At 44.5% G+C, this 14,427-nt stretch overlaps 1 protein-coding gene across 1 annotated transcript in view; it reads right to left on the bottom strand.

Annotated features, from left to right (window-relative positions):
• Nucleotides 1-3,840: 3,840 nt before the first annotated feature.
• Nucleotides 3,841-14,427, bottom strand: part of GNA13 (G protein subunit alpha 13) — a 29,469-nt gene continuing 18,882 nt past the window's right edge. The window contains exons 3-4 of the mRNA XM_053994732.1: nt 13,010-13,060; nt 3,841-8,645 (exon numbers count right to left, since the gene is read on the bottom strand). Coding sequence (XP_053850707.1) covers nt 8,073-8,645; nt 13,010-13,060 — 624 coding nt within the window. The 3' untranslated portion in view covers nt 3,841-8,072. The remainder of the gene's footprint in view (nt 8,646-13,009; nt 13,061-14,427) is intronic.

Genomic DNA, 14,427 nt, shown 5'->3' with positions numbered 1-14,427 from the left:
AGCTCATACAGCAAAAATGCAAAATATTCTGCCTAGGCAACCCAAGAGAGATCTGTATCGCTCATAGATGCTGGCTTTTCTTCCAATAAAAGCTGAAAACAACAACCAGCTCCCAGGCACAGACTGGGGGTGCACAGAGGACTTGAACCTCCCGTGGGGTGGTGATGGCACTGCAGGGACAGCTGGAGGCAGGGAGTGCTGGAGGGGTCACTCCATGGAGGTGAGTTATTCACGGCCTCTGACATCCCCCAAACTTCACTGACTGGAATATGGTCAGCTTGGAAACAGCCACTCAGCCCCTGAGCAGCACAAAGGCTGGCTGGGGCAATGGGGGTGTTAAATTAAATGTCCTTCTCCTTTGTTCCACTCCTGCTTCCCCTCTGGATCTGATAGAGGTGGCTTTTTGCTACGTCAGGGACGTTGGTTGTGTTCCAGGCTGCAGGTGACAACAGAGAGGACAGGACAGCACCTGCAGCCTGGCTAAGAGCCACCAAAGCTGGCCTGGTGCTGGATAGGACAGAGATTGGGACATCAGGCAGGGATTTGGGCTCGAAGATGCTGCCTGTCAATGGGCAGAATCCTGGGAAGGGCATCAGCACCTTTTATACAGGCAAGATCCACTACTGAATAGGGGAGTGGGAAACACTCACTTTGGATACTGTTGGATGCACAGGATCTCGTGCTTCCTCCTGCTCTGCAAGTCCTAAATGAATAAAAACCAGTCTGCACTGATCAGCATCATCTTAGTGGGTCACTACGTTTCCAGCCATCCAGGCAGAGAAATGGGATTTATTCATGCCCTGGATCTGCTGACAAACACGTTCCTGCCTCCCCCTGCAGTGCTTTGGAGCCCTCCCTGCCCCAGGAGCAGCAAACACAACCTGCTGCTCACAGCTTGGGAGTGCTCAGCCTTTAAATATTAACGCTGTGTGGAGCTGCAAGCAGCGTGGCAGAGCCCCAAATCCAGGTTTGTCAGATCCAGTGCTCAGCAATTAATCAAACCCAGAGCTGGGCAGAGGCAGCAGCTCAGGGGCAGGGACTGCTCTCCCCTGGCATCTCTCTGGGGATGTTTGGATTCCTTATCTGAGTCACCTGCTGCCTGTTTACTGAGCCCAGGCTGAGCACTGGCTCTGCCATGGAGCACTTCACAGCCTGCAGCAGGACTGGCTTGGAAATGGCAGGAGCTGCTCTGAGCAGTGGCCCTGAGCAAGAACCCAACGCTGTTTGTGGGAGCTGCACTCCAGCTGGAAGCATTGTCTTGCTCCTCATGTGCACAAAAGAAAGCAGAGAAAGGCAATCTGAAGTTAGGCACAAATAAAACACGACTGCAAAATCTTGTGGGACTTGATCCACCTGGGTTACAGAATTCACAGAATTCACAGAATCGCCAGGTTGGAAGAGACCTCCAGGATCATTGAGTCCAACCCAGCCCTAACACCTCAGCTAAACCCTGGCACCCAGTGCCACATCCAGTCTGTGTTAAACACACCCAGAGATGGTGACTGCACCACCTCCCTGGGCAGCCATTCCAGAACTTTATTTCCTTTCTGTAAAACACTTTTTCTTAACATCCAACCTGAATTTCCCTTGGTGCAGCTTGAGGCTGTGTCCTCTGGTTCTGTCAGTTCCTGGAGAAAGAGCCCGACCCCACCTGGCCACAGCCACCTTTCAGGAGCTGTAGAGAGTGATGAGGTCCTTCTTATCAATTTAATCAAGTAATTCCCATTTCACATACACTGAGAACAGTTCAGCTGGTGTGGAAAACACAGGTGGTCAGTCAGGTGGAGGGGCCAGAAGTACCTCCCTGCCATCACCTGTCCTGTTTTAGAGTGTAAACCCAGCAGGGTCTGTGCCAGAGCAGATTCCTGCCCCATTTCCAACCAGAGCAGATTCCTGCTCCATTTCCAGGCAGAGCAGATTCCTGCCCCATTTCCAGGCAGAGCAGATTCCTGCTCCATTTCCAGCCAGAGCAGATTCCTGCTCCATTTACAACCAGAGCAGATTCCTGTCCCATTTCCAGCCAGAGCAGATTCCTGCCCCATTTCCAGCCAGAGCAGATTCCTGTCCCATTTACAACCAGAGCAGATTCCTGTCCCATTTACAACCAGAGCAGATTCCTGCCCCATTTCCAGCCAGAGCAGATTCCTGCCCCATTTCCAGCCAGAGCAGATTCCTGCCCCATTTCCAACCAGAGCAGATTCCTGTCCCATTTACAACCAGAGCAGATTCCTGCCCCATTTCCAGCCAGAGCAGATTCCCCATGGGATCTCTCTCCTGGCAGCTGCTCCTCAGCACTTTGCCCTCCATGGTCACCTCTGCTCCCTGGAAGGAACGGGACCAAGGTGAGCTCTGAACGCAGCTCCTGCTGCCAGGGGACAGCCAGGGACACCTTGGGCACAGCCCCACTGCATTTTTAATCCCTCCTGTCAGTTATTGTGCAATCACCGAGTTACTTTAACAGGAAGGAAGAGGCTTTGAACACCCAACCTACATTCAGCACTGCAACGAGGTGTTTTGGTAAATCAAGTGTTGCAAACGTGAAGAAACTTCACTTCCTCCTGGAAATAAATCCTGGAACATGTTCTTTTTTCCAGTTCTGCTCTTCCCAGCACTTCAGACCCCAGCACATCAGTGTGGTGAGGTGATCAGAGCACAGGATAGTCCCACACCACTAACCCATTCCTAAGAAGAAATGATTAGTTATTTATATTAATTATTTCATAGAATTATCATAGAATCATGGAATGGTTTGAGTCAGAAGGGACCTTAAAGCTCATCCAGTTCCAGCCCCCTGTCATGGGCAGGACCACCTTCCACTAGACCAGTTTGCTCAAGGCTTTGGTCCCCAAAAGCTTCACCAGCAGCCCAGGTGAAGGCGATGCAATTACACCTGTGATATTTGGATTATAAAACCTAACAAATGTGACTTGTTAAGCTGAGCTCTAGATGGGCTTGGTTTTACTCCTCACGTGGCATCTCAGGAAACAGTACACAAAAAAAAAAAAAAAAAAGGCTTCAAAAAAAACTGGATTTCAAAGTCAGAGGAACATCACGGCGTTCAGCTGGTGTGACTTTCCCAGAGTGAAAAAGGAAAAGGCAGGACCTGGAATCCAAACCACGTGGAGCTGAGCTAAGTTCCAGGGCATCCAGCAGGTTTTGAAGTTGTTTCAGTGATCAGAGGTGGCTCTGAGAGCATCCAGGCCCCGACTCACCCACACCACCCACCCTGAGAATCCTGCAGCCCCCGTGTGCCTGTCAGCAGCCCCAGCACTAATGCTGAGCTCCGACTACAAACAAGGACGACCTGGGCCGAGCATTTCTGGGGATTTTGTGTCCACAGCATGCCAGCCAAATCCAAGGGCTCTTGTGGAAAATGAAGCATTTCAGGCCTATAAAAACTGATGAGAAATCAGTTTTGCTGCAAAATTCTGCTTCATACTGCAGCCAATGAGCCTCTTCTTCAGGAGGCAGAGGCTGGCTTAGTCAAAAAGAGCTAAAAAAAAAAATCAACTCTCCTATATCAAGATCCATAATTCATAGAGGTTTGTCGCAGAACACACCCGAGTGCCATCAATATTTTAAATATTGAGCACAAAACTGGCTGTCAAGTGCAAGTCAGCAATTTCCTGGTGCCTCCCTGCCGGGGACAAAGTCATCAGGCCGAGCAGAACCTGGAGGAGCCTTCTGAGCAGAGTTTGTTTGACTCTGTTACATATTTGATTTGAAACACAAGATGTGTTTGCAGGAGCAAACCAGCCGGGCTCTGCCAACCAACAAAAAGAGTCAGCTGGCTGCCTGTGCTGGTTAATAAACAGAAAAAATGATTTCATCACACCAACATGAGGCTGTATACGTTTATTCATCGTCAGTAATTTTTGTACGCAAGGCAAATATTAATAGCTGAAAGGCAACACTTTTGGAGAGTATGTACAGAGCAATGTACAAGCAAGTGTAAGAGGTTTGAAACTATGAATTGATTTAACCGTTTTATAAAAAAGAAGTGATGCTTTTTCTTCTAAGACCTCCCTTAGAAATAATTTATTGCCAATCTTAAACTAAAGCAAGGAGAGAAAAAAAATTTACAATAAAAAGTAGTCCCTGGAAAGTTTATAAAAAGTTAAACATATAAAATTGTAAGCCACAAACATTTATACAAAGCTAATACAAATCTTGGTTTTGTTAAAGATCTATGAGGTTGTTATAAAATATATTTTTACATAAAGGCTTCACATAAGGTAAGCTCTCACTGCTACTGAAAGCGCAGGAAAGCAGTTTTAAATAGTCTGCAATTCAACTTATTTTCAAGTACAATGCAAAGAAATTGCAAAATGGCACTGTATTGCAATGCTGTGTAATTAAAAACTACATTAATGGTACCATCAGAGAGACAAGACCTGTAAAGTGAACTGGTGAACCATTTGCACGGCAGGAGACTTCCCGAGGGTGTGGAACAGGAGTGGTGCTGGAAAATGAACCTTCTGCAACCGTCCTGGAGAGGAACTGCCAGGGGTGCTCTGGGCATGGGCACAAGGGACAGCTCAGGCTGGGGGCTCGGAGCTCCCACACGGGCTGGGATCCAGCAGGAACACCAGCCCCAGCCCAGGAACACCCACCCACCCCATCACTCTGCTGGATAATGCTGAATTTAAAGCTACTCACAAACAAGCCCCAGAAACAGCCTTTGAGATCAACTTGACTTTTTTTTTTAAGAGCAGTTATTCTAGAAGTAAGCTGAAGTTTCACACAAACTGATGGCTTATGCTCCCACGTACAATATATATATTAAAAAAAAGAGTAACATTTTTAAAGCCCTGATGAACAGCCACAGTTTTTAGATATCAATCATCTCAGCTGAACACTCTGCAGCAGGGAACAGTCACTAAAACACCAATTTCACTTTCAAGTACAGCTTGTAGAGGACAGTGGTTTATCTCCATACGGTCAGTGATCTTTAGAACACAGCTCACTCCAGCAAAGAGAACTAAGGAATTTTGGGAAACTTGATCTTCTGGGACACTCCACTTTCTTTCTGCTTTTCCACCTTCACTAGGAACACATCCCAACCTTGTACCACAGACTGTTTCCATGAGGAAGCTTCACTCTCACCAGCAAACTGTAATTCTGGTTGTTTCAGCACAAAACTCAGCCTGTTCAGAGCATCAACCCTTCAGCTCTTGTACCAGATTTATGTCCTGCTATAAACAAATGATAAATAGAAACAAATCTCTAACAGGAAAGACACCAGCCCAAGGCGTGCTCCATTCAGGGAGCTCATGAAGAGTGAGCCTGAAGATGGACAAGGGTGCTGATTTGGGGTTTTTGGCTGTAGGGTAACACAAACAGGAACATCCAGGTGTGTTGCCTCACCCCTCTCACACATGGGAGCAGGAAACCCGAGTGATTTGACTCGGTTATTTCATTAGAACAATTCATTTCTGCCTGAGATTCATATAGTGCTTTATCTACCAGGGCCTACAGGTGACCCAGCACTGGGGTCCCTCTTGCTCTCTTACACACCCTGGGGTTCACAGGGAAAGTGATCTGAAAGGATTCAGAACAGGGATTTTCATGGTGGTTCTGGGGAATTTCCCCCACTTTAGCCAAGGTCAGAAGTGCCCAGTGCCTTGGTGACCCTGACTACATCCTTAGACTGACATCAGTTTTGAGGATCTTCAGTAAATTAACAGGTTTCATTGACAAAAATTCATCAACACTTCATATAAATTAGTTTAGACAAATCCCTGGTACTCACCCTATCATCCACTACCAGTCTTTAGTCTTTTCTGCAATCATCTGGTCTGACACCCTCCAAAGCACCTACTGCAGACCTCTCCAGATCAACTGTTTTAATCAGATGTCTCTGTTTTGAAAAGACACTTGTTCAGACAACTGTCAGCAAAGGAAAAACCAACCCAACCCCTCCTGTTGACAACCAAGGGCAGGAATTTGTTTTCTGCTTTCCAAGACTGGACTGGGAGGCCACCAGAGGTTTGTGTCTGTTCATGGAGCATTTATAGCCCAAAGGAAAACTTTTGCTCCCATCACAGGTGTGTTGCTCAGTCCTTGAAAGAGCCTCACCAGCCCTTCCTGAGGTCTCTGCTTCATCCTCCTTCTTGAATTGCTCACATGTAACCTGAACACACCAAATCAGAAATAATCCATGTCCAGTAGAGGCAAAATCTACATTAAATATCCCCATCCAAGATTCTTTTAACCCTCCTGACATCAGTGCTGCATCCAGACTTTAGGATTATGTTTAGGTTCTGCACTGTGACTTCTCCCAAGCTCTTTTCAGAATTCTTTCCTCCCCAAACAGTGCCTGATGACCAGAATCACAGACTAACCTATGACTATTCACTGAATGATATAAAAAAATAGAGGTCTTTCAAAGCACCTAGCTAAATAAAAATACACTACTCCCCTTCTACTGCCAGGAGAACGAGGTACAGAGATGTTAATACAACTTACAATCACAGTAAGTAAAGGCTAAGTTCAGGAGACTGGCAGCTTTCCTATGTCCTGGCAGGGCCACTGCTCCCAGCAGTGACACCTCCATGTCACCCCTGGCTCGTGGGATGAGAATAAAAAAGTATTCAAGGATTGGCCACCAGCACGATCCACAGGAACTGGCCAATTCCATGGGGCAAAGTGGCAGCTGAACTGCCCACACCACTGCAGCCTGGGGGAAACGTGGTTGGGACACTGATTTTTATATCACAATCTCACTCTCTTTTTGCAGTGTGCTGTGGGGTACATCAGGATTGCTTTATTTTCACTATTTTTCATTATTATTATTTTTATTATTATAATTTCTTCTTTTAATCACATGGTGACGCTAACAACTCCCCTTAAGAAATTAAACAAAACTGCAAAAGGACTTTGGGTAAAATAGTCACAAGCAGCACTCTGGAAGAGGCTGTGCAACATATCTGGCTCAAGTACACTTAGGATTGCTTAGACCCAACTGGAAAGTCTCAGAAAGAACCTCATCAGCTGAAGCACATTCTGCTGGGACACGGCCTTGAATTTTTTCAGAAGAAAACATTCATCTGCACGGTGTCAGCTACACAAGGCCTCTGCTGGGAATTCATAAGGCCACTGAAAATACCAGAGGAGGACAGAACACAAGGAGGCACTTAGGTTTGCAAGTCCTTCTCTCCATCAGCAAACGCTCCTGACTCAGAGGAGGCACCCGGGAAGGAGGCAGGGAGTTCAAATCAACCAGTGCCAAGTTAAAGCGCTTCCAGAGCAGGTGACCCACAGGTAACATCTGCTACCTGCAGGTAACATCTGGTCAGTGAAGATAAAAAACACAAGCTGGGCTTGCTCCCCCCTTCCCACACCAGAATGCCAAGAGGATTGATCAGAGTGCTCTGTGCTTTGCCATGGCTCCAAGACGTGTGGACGCCTCTGGAGTGAAATCCGTGTACTGTGCCAACCATTAATCCCTCATCACTGGACTCAGCACTTCCTGATAGATATGTCTGAAACTCCTGATTTTCCATATTTTTCAAGCATCTCCTATTCCAACCCAACACCATGATTTCTACTTAAGCAGGAAGTACATTACACCCAGAAAAGGGCTGCAAAGAGATGATTCCAGCAAGGGATCTGATGGGATTTCTAACCAAAAACAGACCTGAGAAATCATAAGTCAACTACGGTATCACAGTCTTCACAATGAAGTTAGATGTGAGAAGTTTCTCTCTCTCCCCCGCCCCCCCACCTTAAATTACTGCCACAGTCTAATAATTGCAACAATTTCATTGGAGTTTCAACTTGGAATTCTGAATTTTCTAGGATAATACACATTTGTAGAAGGTCAAATTTACCACTTTACAGGTAACTTAGACATAGGTCTGCTATAAAATTACAACTTGAGTCAACTTGAAGCTACACTGGAAGAGATTAAGCCTGAATTTCTGCAGAAGTTGGCAATAATGTGTTCAGCAGCAGCTTTTAGCCACATATCAAGAAGTCTGACAGGATCTGGATTTCTCTACTCCTGCTGTAAACTTCTAGTTAAAAAACAACACACAAGAGTTACTGAAATAAAGCAGTCTTTTTGCACATCACTGTAACATCAGCTGCTTGAGGTTGTCGTGCAGGATGGTATCCTTAACATCACGGAAAACTAGCCGGATGTTCTCTGTGTTAATAGCAGTGGTGAAGTGGTGGTACAGGGGCTTCTGCTGCTGGTCCCGGCGTTTCGTGCGAAAACAATCCACCAGGAATTTCTGGACATCTGTTAAGCAGTGGGGATCCCCTTCAAACTCTGGGAAATAGTCTTTGATGCTGACTTTCTGTACTTTTTCCTCGAGCAAGTCCGTCTTGTTTAAGAAGAGGATGATGGAGACGTTGCTGAACACCCGGTTGTTGACTATCGTTTCAAAAATGTTCAGGGACTCCGTGAGGCGGTTTGTCTGCCGGTCCTCCATGAGCACTTGGTCGAACTCACTGGAGGACACGAGGAACAATATTGATGTGACACTGTCGAAGCACTCGAACCACCGCTTCCGTTCCGACCTCTGGCCGCCCACATCGACCATCTTGAAAGGGACATTTTTGATTTCAAAGTCGTACTCGTGAATCCCCTTGGTGGGCCTTCGTGCCAGCAGGATATCTTGCTGTGAGGGAAGGTAATCCTACAAAAATAGGGAGAGTTTTTTGATTAGGGTATGATCATGGGTATGGGCACAGCTGAGCTGCAGTGGAGAGAGCAGCCTGCATGGGAACAGGACAAGGTTTTCAATAAAAAGACACAGATGTGGATTTCCATGCTAACGTTGGAGTTTTTGGGAAAGAGCTGGAGGCCAAAGCAGGAAACACACCCAATATTAAATCAGAACACGTACCCCAAAAAATTTAAGTTTTCCCTTTGCCACGTGACAAGGACCCATAACCAACCTCGGAGGTGAACCAACCTCCTCGTGCCAGTTTCCCTCATTCTGGATCACTTCATGCTTCCTTCATTCCCTTCCCACAACACTGACTGCCAACACTACAATGCAGCAAATGGGTTCTAAACCAGCTTTCTCAAACCAGTAACTATGGGATGTCCCATACCAGCTGTGGGCTCTCCATTCCTCCCATGCTCTCCTGCAAAGTGCATGACTGCTTCCAGAAACAAACCAGCTGTTCCACTAAATAACTTTGAAGCAATCAATTATGCCTGAAAACTAAAACCTAAGCAACTTCCTGTGTTTGTGCCATCCATCTTTGCATCCTGCTGTATCAGTGCATACTGGTGAGCTCACACTGCCTGACTTTGCCCAAAATTTACTGTGCAATGAGTAGAACAGAGGAAGAAACTGAGAGCTGGGGACAGCAGTGCCTTTCCAGCCTGGGGGGCACAGACAGCTGTATCCTAAAGTCTCCAGCCCACCTTTCCCCAGAATTTAAGAGGCATTCAAAAGACTATTTTTTTTTTATTGAACATCATCAATGGATGCAGATGAAGAGGAATTCTTATTAGTCAGCTCCTGACAGCAAGAAATTCAACAGTCGGATTGGGGATTTCTTCATTCCTAGAATTACACTTTGTTCTATGATCCAAGTCTTTCTGTTATCTGCAAAGTGCATCTCTACCACACAGCTGCCTGTGCTGGACTTTAGAACCTTGTTGTTCACTTGTTATGGAAACTCTTCCTCCTATTTTTCCAGCATTTCTCACCCTTTCAGAGAGCGCAATTTAGGTTTTGGAATTTCAGTCTCTTGTTAAAAAGTGAATGATCTATGATATTCCTTTGACAGTGCCAGTTCCCACACTTGGAGCTTTTGTAAAGACGTGTAAGATCAAGGTTCAGAAAGTCTGATTCAACCAGTCAGCTGGGTGGGGAACAGGCACACAGCACCGTGGCTATTTCAGTACTTGTATCCCAAGTTTAAGGCAGCTGGGCAAGCTCAAACAACAAAAATAAAATTTAAAAATCATGAAGTGCGTGCAACATTTCAAAAACTCAAGGATCACTTTGCTCTACCCTGTAAGTTCCAAAGTGAAACTAGAGAGAGGGGGCTTTGTCTGAACTCTGGGTTCCTTTTCCCGAGCTGCCCATGACTAAGGCACTGATTTTTATCGTGGCACAAATTACAAAGCAGCTCTGAAGCACAGGCTCCCCACCCTGCAGCCTTTGCTGCAGCACCGTACACAGCCAAACCCCACAGCACCGAAATCTGGAGGGGAGGAGAACTGCTAAAGCAATTCTTTAAAGCAGTTCCTTCCAAACTGACCAAAAGAGGTGCTGTCAGCCCCTTGTCTGATTAATGGACAACTTTAAAGGGTGATAAGACTTTTCCCTTTGTTAAATTATCTTGGGTCTTTTCTACTGGAATTAGACAGAGGAGAACAATCAGCAAAAGCAGTGCAGGGACCGTATGAAATGTCACTGGGCACATGTGAAGGGAATTTGAGCAAAGCTGACTGTCAACATGTAGGCAAGAGTGTCACAGGTTCAATACTCACTCCAGCTTCCAAATGGGAATGTATATGCTTTTGTTTTTCAGGAAGTTCATCTCAGCTTCTCAGAACAAAAGCAACAAGTCTTAGGATAGCTCAGGAGTGACTGAAATTATTAAATTATGTAAATAATCAAAACCAACTAATATAATAGGCAAAGCCACATGCACCTTCAGTATTGAAACAAGGGCACAAAGCAAACTCTCCTGGGAGTTGGCCTGTAATGTTTATTCAGTAAAGCTTTCAAGAGCAAGCTTATCCCCAGAATTCCTGACAAATTCCCTCTCGAGTACTATTACTTACTGAAAATTCCTTCCACACTTGCAGCCACAAAGAGAATCCTTTCAAGAGCTTTCTACTTCTACATTCTACCATGGAACTGGGTATCTTTAGGGTCTCCTCCAACCCAAACCACTCCTGGATTTTGGCTACTCTGATCCAACAGGCAGCAAATGAGGGCTCTGTGAGTTCAGTGCTGGTATCCAGCCAGCATCTGGCCACACAACAACTCTCAGGAACTCTCCCAGTATTTTAGTTCTCTTTCTGAAGGACAATTATGTTTTCTCCCTCGTGTCCAGATCCTTGGAATACAAGCAGCTTGCCCTTTTTTCAGTATTGATCCCATTCTTCATGTCTGAAGACTGCAGTACCAGGTGAGTATTTTCCTTGGATGGCACTGAGTATTATTTTCCAAACTCTTCCAATGTTTTGCCATTATTAACAAGTGTTTTTTTCCCCTCAAGCATCCTCACATTGATACTGATTTTGAACATGTGCTTTCTTCCTGATTTTCCTATCTCCTTTCCTCAAATTCACTGCAGTCTGCTTCTTCTAAAGGCGTTCCTTTGGTTATCAGCAGCTCTCCTGGCTATCACATCACTGTTTCCCTAGCTCAAATTACAATTTAAGGCATGACTAAGATCCAATCACAGGATGGAAAGCCAAGTCTCTCTGTGAGGTATTTTGGATACATACAGTCTGCACTGGCAGTTGAAACAGCAACACACAGTTGCAAGGAATCCAGGAGATCCCACGCATGTCTGCCTGTCAGATACTCTTATTCTGCTGATCTGATTAAATCTGAACATTAAGTTCTTTTCCCTCAGTGCTGTTATCAGCTCCCTTTTGGCAAGAGGCACGTGAATTGCAGATCTATGTGTTTATAAGCAATTTAGTTGCAAGTCAGCCCAGTTGCATCAGATAAGAACAAATACTTTTATTTACAATTTGGGGAAACAATCGTTAGACAATCTTGCTTATAGATAAGAATAAACCAGAAGAACCTATCAAATCTTTCACTAACAAAACTTAGGTAGTGCTTTTTCCCCTCATAGATTTAACATATTTTACAACAGCAGATCCTGATGAGTCCCTCTGATTTTTAACACCATTTGGTCCAACCTGAAGCCAGAAAAGCTGTAATTCACAGCACTGCCACAGAAATATCAGACCTGTAGTAAGTGTGTTTATGTACAAAAATATTAAAAAAACCCAACTGCTGACCAAGTTTCACACTTTAATCAAAGAATGGAACAAAGTTTCTCCATGAAGAACTTTAAAATGGAGCTGCAAAACCCTATCCAATACTGCTGGGGAAAAATCCAAGCCCTTTGAAAGTGAAAGACACTGGATTCAAAGACCATGAGAAATCCACCACTGGCAGAGAGTCCAGCAGCTCATCAGAGCAAGTGCAGATCCCCTCCTAAGTGCAAGTTTTATAACTTGAGACCAAATCCAAACTCAGAGACCAGGTGCTGGAATTCTCAAGCCAGAGATCTGGGAAGCACAATGACCACCAGTGCTTTAGTTAGAACAATGACAGTTCAAAGCAGAAAAAACAGTCTGGCTTAAAATTTAATCTGTTAAAAAGAAAAATGAAATTAAGCATGATGTAACAGGGTTTCACTGACGTGTTTGGATTCCTTCATTTGTTACCATCAGCTGGGAATGACCATGGAGAAACTGCCTCCCCACAGAGTTCAAGAACAATATTAAAACTCCTGTTTTAAAGGTACACATGCTATTCCTGCAATCCAGAACTGATGAGCATCAGCAGATACCTTCATTATTCAAGTTATTAACCGTTCTATAAAAAAAGTATTCTACAGAAATTTCAGGTTTTTCTCCAGAGAAAACAGACTTTATTCTTTACTGAGTTTATGTTAAAGTAGATATTCCTGGACGGTACCACTGACCTGTGACTGATTTAACTCAGGAGTTCCTAACTGGACACGTAACCCCAAACCCAGTCATTTTTAGATGTCATTTAGTCTTGAAAAGCTACTTTAACAGTCTCCTGCCTGGCCAAGCATTTGTAACTTGTTTCTTGTTCGATTTTGACAGATGGTTTATTTCCAGAAAGTCTCCTGGCCCTTGCATTGCCCTGTGTTTTTGACATGTCAGTGATGAACTGCTGAGATAATGCGACAGTCCGAGTTAACTAAAGATAAAGTTATTGGAGTAGACACTAATTACATTTCATCTATTTAAAACCCGAGATCACAAAGACTACTTAAAACTCAAGACTGGAAAGAAAAATAAAAAAGGACTTACTTGTTCTCCAAGTTTATCCAAGTTGTCCAAGAAATACTTTACAGATTCCCCCTAAAAACAAATCAAACAGTTATTTAAATAAGCGACATCCTTGATCCCAATAGTTTACATTCTGAAGTCCAGATAATTTATCGAAACCTACATTTAAGCATTGTAAGCTTTAATCACTGCCCTTTTAAAAAGCAGCTATCCTAAGAACACAACTGATGATTTATTCTTAGGCCAGTTAATATTTAAGCTTAAAAGCATAAAAGGCACATTTATAATAGTCACATTCTTTCCAAGTTTAGACTTGATAAATAAATCCAAGTGTTATCCACAGGGAGCATCAATGAAGCAGCCACACCTTCATTATGAAAAGAAACATTCAATTCCTCTGAGGCTTTGCAGAGTGTGCACACACAGGCATTCAGGTGCAGGGATTAATCACCAGAGAAAGTTCATTCATATTGCAGTGCCACAGGACTCATGCCCACAGGTACGATGAGCAGAACACAGGATGAGAAACCACAGCAGACAAAGCATTTTACTCAAGTTTCCCATCAGACACCAAGCTGGACCAGAACATCTTATTCTGAGTGATGAGAAGAGCTCCAGGCTGCTGTGCATGATATCACATTTGCTATCCAGGTTTATCATCTGGATTCAAGTCATCCCTGTCCTGGCAAAGGGTAACTGCAGTTTTTAATCCCTCCAGTAATGCAGAACTAAAGATCTTTTCACGGTAAACCTGAACCACAGTCAACCCTGCAGAACTCCATCAGTGCTGGGATTAAGGAGGAATTCTTCCATGGATACTGTTGCACCCGAGTTCACTTGCAATAGGAATGTACTAATGGAATTCACTGCAGAGGAAAGCACCTTTTTAAGGCTCTCAGCATCCTCACAGAAGCACAAATCTGCTTCCTTTTGGAAACTCTTAACTACCAGCTGTAACTTATTCATTTTACAGCAAGTGCAGAAAATAAACCACCTGTGTTTTCACTCTGCTGGTGGAAGAGCAGAGCTTTCTTGATGAGAAAAATCAAACACCATCTGAGACGGGGGTGACTACACCTAATCCAGACAAGTGAATTAGGACAGGAACTACACCCTGATAATTACTTCCTCTTGCTTCAATCTTAACTCTGCAATCTTATCTAGGGAGAATATAAACCTCACTATTCAACTGTGTCATCTAAGCATCTACCCTGAGCAGAGTAGGGTAAATAAAGGCCAAAAAGGGTTCTGGCAGACACATCAGCAAAGTACCTTTGCAAGTTTTCCAGGCACTACAATAAGTTACATAATACAAGTAGATGCCACACCTTTAAGTGTGCGATTTGAACATCAACGTTTAATGAGGCAAAACTGGGGCTCTGGTTGGAACACGCCTCGTGCTTGACACACCTGCAGCGAGAGAGCCCAACACACCTTCA

Source organism: Vidua macroura, chromosome 19, assembly GCF_024509145.1.
Source record: "Vidua macroura isolate BioBank_ID:100142 chromosome 19, ASM2450914v1, whole genome shotgun sequence".
Lineage (NCBI taxonomy): Eukaryota > Metazoa > Chordata > Aves > Passeriformes > Viduidae > Vidua > Vidua macroura.
The sequence above is the reverse complement of the archived record's forward strand: the minus strand, read 5'-3'. Positions and strand labels throughout refer to the sequence as shown.